Source organism: Beta vulgaris, chromosome 2 (genome assembly GCF_026745355.1).
Source record: "Beta vulgaris subsp. vulgaris cultivar EL10 chromosome 2, EL10.2, whole genome shotgun sequence".
NCBI lineage: Eukaryota > Viridiplantae > Streptophyta > Magnoliopsida > Caryophyllales > Amaranthaceae > Beta > Beta vulgaris.
In genome coordinates, this window is record NC_079203.1 from 31,027,816 (window position 1) to 31,041,136 (window position 13,321).

At 35.6% G+C, this 13,321-nt stretch overlaps 1 protein-coding gene across 1 annotated transcript; it reads right to left on the reverse strand.

Moving 5' to 3' along the window:
- Positions 1-12,163: 12,163 nt before the first annotated feature.
- On the reverse strand, positions 12,164-12,765 carry LOC130590492 (uncharacterized). The gene is made up of 3 exons (XM_057392951.1): positions 12,676-12,765; positions 12,338-12,574; positions 12,164-12,205 (listed from the first exon to the last, which is right to left on the reverse strand). Exons 1-3 carry the CDS (start codon positions 12,763-12,765, stop codon positions 12,164-12,166), a joined length of 369 nt encoding a protein of 122 aa, XP_057248934.1.
- Positions 12,766-13,321: the final 556 nt, after the last annotated feature.

A 13,321-nucleotide genomic window follows, 5' to 3' on the forward strand; every position in this document is an offset into this window, starting at 1 on the left:
CATCTTTGTCTGTTTTCAATTTGAACACCCACTTGCATCCAATAGGGTTAACCCCACAGGCAAGTCAACCAGTGTCCAAACTTTATTCTCAGACATGGAGTCTAACTCGGATTTCATGGCCTCAAGCCATTTCTCAGAGTCTGGGCTCGTCAAAGCTTGTTTGTAGGTAGTAGGTTCTGAATTTTCCAAAATCATAATTTCAGAATTTCAGTCATTAGGAAATCAACCAACCTTTTGTTTGGAATCCTTGGTCTACTAGACCTACGCGGGGTCTGAGCATCAAGAGAAACGTTCTCTTCAACAGTTTGAAGATTTTCGCTTGATTCAACTTCGAATGGGACGGTAGGAGGTTCACGCGTTGAATACGTTATCTCCTCAACATGACTTTCGTCTTGTTGGGCCGTCTCTGACATGGTGTGAGCCACGTCCAGTTGTTGCTCATCTCGAATTTCTTCGAGTGTTATTTTACTCCCACTTGTCTTTCTAGAAACAAATTCCTTTTCAAGAAAGACACCATCACGAGCAACAAACACTTTGTTCTCTTGACGGTTATAGAAGTAATAACCCCTTGTCTCTTTTGGATATCCCACAAAGAGACATTTATCTGACTTGGGTGCGAGTTTGTCTGATAGTAACCGCTTTACATAGACCTCGCATCCCCAGATTTTTAGAAAAGACAAGTTTGGAGGTTTTCCATTCCATAACTCATATGGAGTCTTTTCTACAGCCTTTGACGGGCTCCTATTTAGTGTGTGTGCAGCAGTTTCGAGAGCGTATCCCCAAAAAGAAATCGGAAGATCAGCAAGACTCATCATAGATCGAACCATATCTAGTAATGTTCGATTCCTCCTTTCAGATACACCATTTAACTGTGGTGTTCCTGGAGGAGTTAATTGTGAAAGAATTCCACAATCCTTTAGATGATCATCAAACTCTTGGCTCAAATATTCACCACCACGATCGGATCGTAGTGCTTTTATTGTCTTACCAAGTTGATTCTGTACTTCATTTTGGAACTCTTTGAATCTATCAAAAGATTCCGACTTATGTTTCATTAAGTAAATATAGCCATATCTACTCAAATCATCAGTGAAGGTGATGAAGTAATTAAACCCTCCCCTTGCCTTTGTGCTCATAGGACCACATACATCTGTATGTATGAGTCCTAAAAGATCGCTGGCCCTTTCACCTTTTCCAGTAAATGGTGATTTTGTCATCTTACCCATTAAGCATGATTCACATACATCAAATGATTCGAAATCAAATGATGGAATTATACCGTCCTTTTGTAACTTGTGAATGCGCTTTTGGTTTATATGACCCATTCGGCAATGCCAAATATAGGTTAGGTTAGAATCATTTGATTTCTTTTTCTTGCTATCTATGTTATAGACTTGTAATGATTTATCAAGCACATATAAACCATTTATCAAATTAGCTCTGGCATAGAACATATTATTGTAAGAAATGGAACAACATTTGTTCTTTATTTCAAAGCAAAAACCTTCAGAATCCAAAACTGAAACCGAAATTATGTTCTTAGTTATTGTAGGAACGAAATAACAATTATTTAATTCTAAAATAAGCCCAGATGGCAAGTGTAGACTATAGCTCCCGACGGCAAGTGCAGCAACTCGTGCTCCATTTCCAACGCGTAGCTCTACCTCGCCTTTTGCCAACTTCCTACTTCTTTTTAGTCCCTGCACATCATTAACTATGTGAGAACCACAACCGGTATCAAATACCCATAAAGAAGTAGAAGTCAAATTGATTTCTATAACATATATACCTGAAGTAGAAGCCCCAGACTTCTTTATTTCCTCCAAGTATATCGGGCAGTTCCTCTTCCAGTGTCCAATCTTGTGACAGTGGAAGCACTTGCTTTCCGCAGCAACCTTGGGCTTGGCGGTTGGCTTAGGTTTTTCAGCGACAGTGGCAACTTGCTTGCCTTTGTCCTTCTTTCCTGCCCATTTCTTTTTGAAACCCTTTCCCTTTTGAACCAACAGAACCTCTTTCTTTGGTTCAACCTTAGGGATGTTCCTTTCAGCATTGACCAACAATCCATGCAGCTCTTGCAAAGTCTTTTCAGACTCATTCATATTGTAGGTCATTCTGAACTGATTAAAACTTTCAGGTAGTGAGTGGAGAATGATGTCAGTAGCCAACTCGAGCCTATAAGGGAACCCAAGTCTTTCCATGTTTTCGAAAAGACCCATCATTTCGAACACATGGGGGCCAACAGCTTGACCCGGCTTCAAGTGACATTCAAGGATCTCCCTGTTAGTCTCATACCGCTCAACTCGGGCCTGAGTTTTAAACATGGCCCGCAGCTCTTGCATGATCGTGTAGGCATCCTTGGTTTCGAACCTCTTTTGGAGGTTCGGCTCCATGGCTGCTACCATCAAACAAGTGATTGGTATAGACTTATCACTAGCCTGTTTTGCACGACGTTTTTCAGCGTCAGTTGATTCATCAGTTATTACAGGAAGCGGGGTATCTAAGACGTCCTCTCGACCCTCAAACCTCAGAACGAGTCTTAAGGTCCTTTCCCAATTAAGGAAATTTTCACCATTCAGTCTGTCCTTTTCCAGAAAAGGACGAATGTTGAAACCGGAGTTGTTGTTGTTGTTATTAGACATGATATCTACAGACAGAAAAATAAGGCAAAGTTCAATTTTATGTTTATAAAGCAACCTAAAACATGTAAAGGTTTCTAGGTTGACCACCTATTCAAAATTAAAGTCCCCTATGAATAAGTGTTTTACAAGATCCTATCAACATGTAACACTAAGCAGACGGAGGCCTTATCTAACGTTACATTATCAAGGTAAGTAAACTCTTTTACTAATTATAACACTTTATAACTCTTGTTTAGATGGATAAACATCGCATGTTTAACTATCTCTTGCTTCAAAATTCAAAACGCTTTTGATAATTTTGTTAAGGACAACCAAACTAAGTTGTAAAATTCGCAATTTTACCTTATTATCCCAAAATTAATGATAACACCCTGCGGAGGCATGACCTATTACTATTAATTAAGGGTTTTATAAGTACTTTATGTTTGGAAAAGCAAACCTTAATATTTACGGGGCCTAAGTTTATTATGTTATGAATTAGTGAACTCTAACGCATCAACAAACAACATACAATAAACTTATAAGCATTTTAAAGAATAATAAAATGCGAAAATAAAATGATCTAGTATGGCCCCTAATCCTAAGAACTAAGCATCAATGGCTCCTTCTTGGACTCTTCATGGATCTCCATCCACCTTTTCCATGGGCCTTCTCTTGATGGACTCTTCTTTGGATTACATAAGTATCAAAAATAATTTACATAATAACTAAATTAAATAAATTACAAAAATACTTAACGATACGCAGATCGTATTTAAAATTACAAGAATACATCACGATACGCAGATCGTATTTTCTATCTTAATTTGGGCCATACTAGTCATACATAGCAAATATATCATAATATAAAAGCCACATAATAATATCAATATTATACTTGCCAATCAATTAAAATATCAAATATTCTTAATTAAAGCAAGAAGATAAAATTTTAAGTAATATCTAATCACCTAAAGATTCTATCCCTTAAAACTAGCCTAATTAATTTTAATTAGATTAAAAAATCAGATTATGGATTGAAATTTATGACCAAGTCAATAATTAACATAATTGAAATTTATATCTTTCTCAATATTCTGATTTTCAAAATAAAACTTCCAAAATAAAACAAAACAAAAAAAACTGCTGCTGCCCAGTTTTTAGGCACGTTTCTTAAAAGGATTTTTTTTTTTTTTTTTTTTTTTTTTTTTTGGAAAACGTGAAGACCAACAGCAAGCTGCCACCCTTCACGCAACCTAGAAAACGGCCACCTTTTCAGGTGATCTCGCCGGCAACTCGCCGGTTTCATTACCCGTGAGCCGACACCGGCAGCAGAGCCACCAGCGCCAGCCCACACGCCGAACCGCAGCCCACGATACACGGTGGTTGCTGTCAAAGTTTCAGTCGCCGACGTCGACTGCGCGCCGACGTCGACTGCTCGCCGGCAGTTTGCGACCCCTCCCCCGGCTTCTTGCCGGCCGACCACCGGAGTAGCCACGATGGCTGCTCCTCTTCCTCCTTCAATTTTTTTTTTTTTTTTTTTAATTGAAGAAAATTAAATTTACAACCTATTGTAAAATTAATTTAGTGATCTTGTTTAAATTAAACATAACTCTTTATGCTTAATACAGAAAATTAAATTTAAAATCTCTATTTTAATTAATTTTCAGATTATTCATATAATTAATCACTAATTCATACAAAACACCTTTTATATGAATTTATCTTTATACATAAACGATTTTAAGCATGAAAATTTTATTAATAATATGAATTTATTTTCGAAATTTAGAGATCTAAAATCAGAATTTTATAAATTTCAAAAATTAGGGTTTAGGAGGTTAAAAAAATCAGCTATTAAATATTGAGAAAGAAAGTAATTAAAACTCTTTTTAACAAATTTCAATTAATTATTCAATCCATAATTTAATTCCTCCCCTTAATCAAATTAAAATTAATCATACATAAACTAAACTTTATGACCAAAATTGTATATGCAAGAGGCTAAAACTGATACCACTGTAGGAATATATAAGTACTATAAAGCGGAATTTCATGAATCAAATTCATAAGCACTTAAATCAGGATCACATGCATATACAATTAAGGATCACATACAAGTTTAGAAATAACCTTTGTAGCGTGATTTCCACAAAGCTTGAATAATCCGGATTGAGAATCTCAGATGCGATTCCTCTACTTAGTCCACCAACCCAGATCAACACTCCACCAATGCTAGTTGGAAAGGAAGAAAACTTCTTTCTTGTTTGAGGAGTATTACGTGACTTTTTAAGAGAGAGAATAGGAGAGAGAAAATAATAAGAGAATAAACTGACTGTTTTCTTTTCTGCCTAACCCAAATATATAAAAGTATTTAGGTCAGATTCTCTCCTTTTCTCCTCTCTTGGCCGGCCACCTTAGGGCCCTCTTGGGCTCTAGGTTTCTTTTGTTGATCCAAGTTTAATGTGTGACCTTGTAGGATCCGTTACATTGGGCTTCGGGTTTATTTATTTACTAATCCGAAGTTCTATAGCTTCCTCTAGCAAGACGTATAGACGACCCAATATAACGAACTTATTAACTCTATAATACGATCCATTATATATTAGTAATTGCATTTAAGTCGAGGACATAAATCCTTCAAGAACGTCAATCCACAAATTGAGCACTCGTAATTCTTACGATTTTCAATTTTCAACGCTTCCTTAACACTCAAATGGTCGTTGTCGTTCGTTGTTCGAGCCCTCTTGTGGCTAGCCCTGTGCCCTCCTAAGGCTTGGAACGACGAAAATTGTCTGTTACAAGTCTTGCACTCGAAAGCCCGCCTTTCATAAGGCGACACGGTTGTCTTTAGCCCTTGGGATAGTATCAACAAGTAATTTGCCATGGCTATAGTGCTCTTTACATGATCTACTTTTTGATAAAAATAGTTCTACTTCTCTTTATTGTCATTTTTTCTTCTGTTTTGGGTTGTGTTTTTCAAGTACCGTGTTTTTTTTTTTTTTTTTACAAGTATTGTGTGTTGTGTCAGTATGGATACAATCATACAATCAAATATTTGAGGTTATTTATAAACTTTGGGGTATATATTTTATATGACTATACAATATTGTTTGACTTATTTGTTGCTGAACCAATAATGTTATCATAATATAGTAGTACAGTTCTACAAGTTGTATGCTTTAGTAGGTTAATAAAGAAAAGTGGAGGTGTCAGTTATTGTATGTAACTTTTCGGTAAAGATTTGGTAGAGAGAGAAAAAAAAAGGAACTAAAATTCAGTCCAACTGAAAACATTGTCAACTTTGCATTTAGTTGAGCTTCAGCAATCAGCTTACTGATGAACGTTCTACGCAAGCAAGTTGTCAATTGTCATAGGTGACGACGGTCAGCAATTTTTTTCCTTTTCTAGATCACGGTGCGGATTACGTTCTATGTGAAATAATGGACAATGCATCCTCGATATTTGACGATAACCCTAGAATTCATATTTGAATAAGATTTACACGATTACACCTACTACTCAATTTGTGCAATGGATCGAAAACCACATTTAAATTGGTTTTGAAAAACTTAAAAAGTCTTGTGCCAAAAAAAATATCTTAGAAGTTAAGACATAGACTCATATCTAGACAAATTTCGAAAACCAACTTATTAGTCAAAACGCACACTCATAACTAGACAAATTCCAAGCTATTACAACTCAAAAGAAATGAGCTAATCATTGTCATAAACTTTATGATTAAAAAAGCCAATAACAGAACTAGAAGAACGAGTGCCTATTAGCTCTTTAAGCATGAACCATTTCTTCAATACTCATAGAGGATCCTTCTTACAAGTTTTATTGCTAATTATTCTATGTAACGACTACTACTATCTTACAACTTTTATTTGACATATATATATATATATATATATATATATATATATATATATATATATATATAATTGAGTTCATATGAGAATGCATAGTAACATGAGAAATGAGAATGGATTTTACGCGCTAAAACTCTTATGAATAAGTGATTAACTCTAATGAAAAAGTGATCTAACTCCAAAAAAAGAAAATCAGAAAAAATTTCAAAATTGTATTTTTATTTGGGCTCAAAATTTTTTAGGGGATATAACTCTAATGAACAATTGTTGTAACTCTAATCCAATCGTGTGGTTGAGATTCATTTGCATTTCTCATTTAAGGATCATTCTCATATGATCTTGCACCTATATATATATATATATATACAATACGATTTAGACTGTAATTGGTAAATTTATAAATTATAATACCTTGTCCCGGATAAAGCACAAAGAAATATATTAATGCTACTTAATTAAATAAATATTAAGCAGGTAAGATAAAAGATATGCTAGACTGGCACATCCCGCAATTATAATTAGATAATTTTATAGGTCAGACTCATTGTGAGGGAAGAACCTTAAGGGAATCTTTCACCCTAACTGCACCCATAGAATTGATCCCATTACCTCTTGAAGTCATGAGCCTAATTATCACCATTATGTCAAACTTTACTTGATTGTTGCGAATTAATTAGGATGTGCGACTAACTGATATTGATTACGCGATCCAACAAGATCAACCGTACTAAATTGATAATTGCATACCCTTCGTCAGCATCATCGTCAGAAAGCGTTGGCTTTCAAAATTGATAAGTGAGTCAACCTTCTAGAGTTTTAGTTGTCTTTCTAATTATATATTCATGCTACTAGCTTAGCTTTCAAATTGGATAAATTAAGATTTTTTGTTTTGATCCCAATGAGAGGAAGACCTCAAGATAATTGAATAAAGTAAGATGAGAACAAAAATCTTTGTGTGTTTCAGCTCAGTTGGTTTACAAAATTACGATTGACTCTAGTATCTGAATTCTTTATCATCAAAGCACGAGTTAGCCTATGTTCAGTACATCTTATTTTTGCTTATTTCAGTTCTATTTAGATCAGATTAGAAAAAATAAATTCAAATCAAATCAAAAAAAATAAGTTCAAATCAGATCAGATTAGAAAAAATAAGTTCAGATCAGATCATGCTTATATTTAAAAACTCATTATTACTATTAATACTATTATTTACTACGTACTACACATTTATTCAAAATGATTATTATTGTTGCTGTTGTATTTATTAATTATTAATATTGGTAATAATTATTAATCTCATTGTTATCCTTATAAATGTCATTGTTATCATTATTTTAAGTTATTTTGTTGTTATTAAATAAAAGAAAATTAAAAGCCACGTGTTAAGAATATAAGATTGGCGCAAAAATAAGAAATATATAAAATATGATAGTTCGAATTCATGACAATGAAACTACTAATTAGTTCGGATTACATGTCAAAATAAGCTAAGTGCGCGATACAAATTATAAATTTAGATCTGGTATACCTCTCCTACCGAATTCCAAATCTCTCTAACTATTCCAAATTTCACTAGCTATTTGAAGTTGCATCCTATCCATTTCTTTCTTGCAGAGTCATTGAACATATCACAATCTGCTCTACTTGGTGCAATATTTATGGTCCTTGAAATCAATATATCCAACTCAAACAATCGGATGAAATTTTAGTAATGCGTAGTGAGCAACGTAAAAGAGAAATTAGTAGTAGTACTTAGGTACAGTTTTATAGTTGTCTGTATATCTTATTTTATTTTATATAAAAAAATATGAGTTGAGTCTGTCGACTTCTCAAGTGTGAAACATTACTTTTTTAAGGGAAAATGTGAAACATTTTAGAAGTGCTCTTATAAATTAATGACTTGGATTATAGAATTATTTTTAGTAATAATAACTATTATTATGATTATAATTATTGTTGTTATTATAATAATGATAATAATTATTATTATTAATAATAATAATTATTATTAATAATAATAAAAGTTGTGCAAAAGTTGTGATAGAAATAAAATGATAATAACAATAATACTAAAAATAAGATCTTATAATGTATTGCATAATAATGAATTACAAAGTAATAATATATTTTATAAAAGATAAGATCTTATAAATCAGATCAGATTAGATCATATCATAAACAATAAGTTCAGAACAGATCAGAAAATTTCAGGTGAACTAAACATAGCCTTATTCGGAAATTTCTTGTATTCCATTTTTTAACTGAATACAGTTGCATAGTAGGCCACGTGCTGATAATTGAGGTACAACTACAGATAATAATTTTGTAATTATAGATATTTACTTTTTCAGATGGCAAAGTTTTTATTTTCTTTTCCTTGATAAATTAGGGTTTGGTCTTGAAGAAGACTATAATTCATGAATGGTGCACCGTGCACCTAGTAGCACTAGTTAGGGAACTACGTATTTCCTTTCATATTATTTTTACATTTTATATATACACATTATATATTTCGATTATTTAAGTAAGGTATGTGACAAATTTATAATACATGTTCTTGTAAGCATAAAGTTCTAGGTGCTCTCAAAAGCACCTAAGAATTTACAATAATAATTTAGAGAAGGGCGGAAGGGAATGAAGCATTTTGTTAGCTTTTTTTGTTCATAAAAGAAGCAAGCTTACTCTTTCAAAAGATCGCTATTCTATAAGGGAACACCTAAGGACTTAGGTGTTCTCCTAAGATATCTAAAATACCCTTATGTAGTTAATTTTTACATTTGTTAAAAATTGCGTGCACATAGGCCAAACTAGTATAAATAGAAAAAATGACGCCATTCACTAGTGGAAAAATGAAGAAGGGCTGCGCTGAAAATGGCCTGTAGGGCTGCGCTTTTTGACAGCAGCCCTTTCAATAGCAGCCCTTCACTTTTCAAGTAGGGCTACGCTTGTAAAGCGCAGCCCTTCAAAGCTTGAAGGGCTGCACTTTTCTCAACAAGCGCAGCCCTTCTAAGCTTGAAGGGCCGCGCTTTTTTAAACAAGCGCAGACCTTCTAAGATTGAAGGGTTGTAGCCTTCAGGAGCCCTCCTTCTTAGAAGGGTTGCGCTTGTTGAAAAAGCGCAACCCTTCTAAGAAGAAGGACTGCGCTAGTTTCAACTAGCGCAGCCCTTTTGCTTAGAAGGGTTGTGCTAGTTCAAAAAGTGCAGCCCTTCTAAGAAGAAGGGCTACGCTTTTTGTAAACTAGCGCAACCCTTTTTCTATTTTTTTTTTTTTTTGAATTAATACCCCTGCAGCCTGCACACAGCAGCCCTCCCCTCCCTGCCCTGCCCCTGCTCCTGCACACAGCAGCCCTCCAAGCACCCACCCCCACTGCCCCCCTCCTAGCCCCCACCCCCCGCTGCACCCACCCCCACCCACATCCTCTACCCACCCCTGCCCCTACCCACCCCAGCCCACCCCCGCCCACCCCCAGCCCACCCAGCATCCACAGCCCACCCAACAGCCCCCCCCACCCCACCCCCATCCCCACCCAAAACCTCCCTTGGACAAAAAAATGCAAATTGCAATACGATAATATATGACAAGTGGAGAAAGGTAATAATTAACTTCAAATATATGTAATAATGTAAAAAGTGTACATAGAATTGATAGAAACTAGTACATTCGAGCTAAAATGTCATCTTATGCAATCATCGGTAATGTGGGACGCCAACTTATCCCGAACTTCATCTATTTCTTCTTTGGTGAAGTTCCTCAAAGTTGGTGTGGAATTCGCATAAACCTTGCAAAACAACCAAGGAATAAACACATATATAAGAATTCAATCATTTTACCGTAGTTAGTACTTCTAAAAATAACATATACCTTCCCGAAATTCAATCAAAATCAAATCCAAGCCTAAAAGTCTACACACTAGTTATAATATATCTCATATAATCATGTTCAAAGAAAACTTGGGGTTAAATGACTTGATAAGTACATTTTGGGAGTGAAAAGGCCAAAATAGGCCGGAAATGGCCTTTTCGTTCCCGAAATGCAACCAACAACATATGCAAGCGTAAGAATTTACATACTAGTTATATTATGCCTCATATAATCATGTTCAAAGAGAATTTGGGGTTAAATCACTTCATAAGTATATTTTGGGAGCGAAAATGCCAAAATAGGCCAAAATAGGCCGGAAATGGCCTTTTCGTTCCCGAAATGCAACCAACAACATATGTAAGCCTAAGAATTTACATACTAGTTATATTATGCCTCATATAATCATGTTCAAAGAGAATTTGGGGTTAAATCACTTCATAACTACATTTTGGGAGCGAAAAGGCCAAAATAGGCCGGAAATGGCCTTTTCGTTCCCGAAATACAACAAACAACAATTGAAAACCTAAAAATCTACATAATAGTTGCATTATGCATCATATAATCAAGTTCAAAATGAATTTGGGGTTAAATGAATCAATAAATATGATTTGGAAGTGTACATTTAATATTAATAAGTGTGTAAAAGGCAAAAATAGGCAGAAACTAACATATATATATAGTAATTTAATAAGTTACATACATTTGGAAGATCACCAACATGTTTGCAATGGTTGACGATATCGAGCATGAACCTCATGATGTAATACCCACACGCATGTCCACCTACTTGTACCAGACACTAAAATTCACCAAAGGATGCAATAAATGACATGTTAGATGTTTATTATGTGTTTCTATAAAAGAATGCAAAAATTTACTCATGTTACCTCGACTAAATGCCAAACAGGAGGTTTTGGTTGTCGAAGTCCAGATGCAATAACCCCCTTCATCACACTACGTCAATACATTATTATAAGATTAGATGTAGATTTAATATTAATAAGTGTGCATATATTGAGTTTCGATTAGGCTACCTATTTAATAATGATTTGACTAGTAAGGACCGCAGTGTTTCTTTACGCAAAGAATCAAAGTGGTAGACTTCGTTACGTGGCAAACATATTGCAATCAGTTGTCCAATGATTCCTACAACAATAAAATGTTATTATTATCGTAGAACAACTAATAGGTCAATTTAATTAAAGTAAAAAGTGAGTTTAAGAAGCATACGATTCAATGTAAGGAAGAAGAATGATCTTATATCCAAGAGGAGACCATGCTTTCAAAGAATCCTTGAGATATGCTTTCAACTCCTTTTGGTTTTGTACGCAACTGTCATCTCGTACTAAGCTTGGACATAACCAACCAAACATTGGCTCACTAGATGGCCTCAAATCATTGTATAATAGCCTGAGAAATCATACTGATTAAAATAAAACTTACTTATTATGGAAGTTATTAGTTGGATTGAATACTACTTAATTAAGGCATATATGTATATTTATTAATTTATATACTAAAGTATTACCTCATGAATGTTTGTATCATGGAAACATTCAACTCTTCCTCAAGTAAGAATTCTTTAATATCAACCTTAGAAATGAAGGTCGATGAATCCTCAAAGTAGTGGAATTGGTGGTGCGACAACTTAATCTCAATCATTGCTTCATCGTCTACATCGCTAGCGCACTCATGTAGCCAAAAGCACGGTTGAGTAAGGCCTTGCACCACCTCGATCTCCGTAATGAGTGGACACTTTGCCGTAGAAACATTTACTTTCTCCACTTGGGCACGTCGGCCTTCCTGAGGTCAAGTTACCTTCTTTCCCTTCATGTCGGCCTTCCTCGAACCCTAGTAATTATTTAAATTAAAAGATATTACTGACAATCATATATAAGAACTATAAAAGAAAACTATGTATATAACTTATGTTAATCATTGTACCTGATCTGATAACCGCACCAATGCACGCGGCTGTAGAACATAACTGCCAAGGGCATCAGTCACTGACTGTACACCAACTTCTGTATTCGGCAGCGGAAGAGGTGATTCTTCGAAACCGGGCACAATGTCTGAAACGCTGACCACATAGTGAATATCAACGACTGGCTGGTTGTGCAATCGTACCCGGTCCCTAGGGGGCTGTGCAGAGCCATAAGCAACGACAATGAAACTGCCATGACCATCTCCTTGAGCTAATAGCTCACATGGTGTCTCTTCCTTTTTAAAAAAACTCTATTCACAGTTAGTCTATGAAACAACATATATATAGTAAGATACCCATGCATTTAAGAACAATAGTTGTGATATTAAATGATTACCGTGAACTCCGGATCTGGATGAGGCTGCGTAGGAACAGGCTGCGTAGGAACACTGCGCTGCGAGAAAGCACCAAAAGTCGGTAAGCCCATTTGCGCCAAAATGGCGTTAAAATTCTGAGGTCATCTCCGCTCTGAGCTCCTCCCGAATTTGGGATTTCATAGCCTCCACGTCTATGGAAGCTGCTGAATTGACACTGGAGGCACTGGATTTTGACGTAGAGGTGTATTGATCACCATACACCTTTCTCACCCCGAGGCGGACACATCCTACGCCCCTCACACGTCCATATTGGTCCCGCCCTAAAGTCTCGTGTAAGGCATCGATTTGTCCCTTAGGAGTGAATTCACCAACTGCCTCCTTTTCCTTCAAGCCAATCTGCATAAGGATAAGAGAGAAATACTCGTGAGCCCACAACTTAATTTCTCGAACTAGATGGACAATGAGATGGACCATAATGTGAAAGAATGCGGGGCGGAAATACATCTCAAATTTGCATAGAGTTTCAACTACTCTGGCCTGCAAGGAATCGGGGGTCGACGGGTCTAGGATTTGCTGCAGATTGTATGAAAAAATGAACACAGTTCTGTAATGGTGTGCCTCACATGCTTTGGAAGTATCCCACGAATTGCAATCGGTAAGAATACT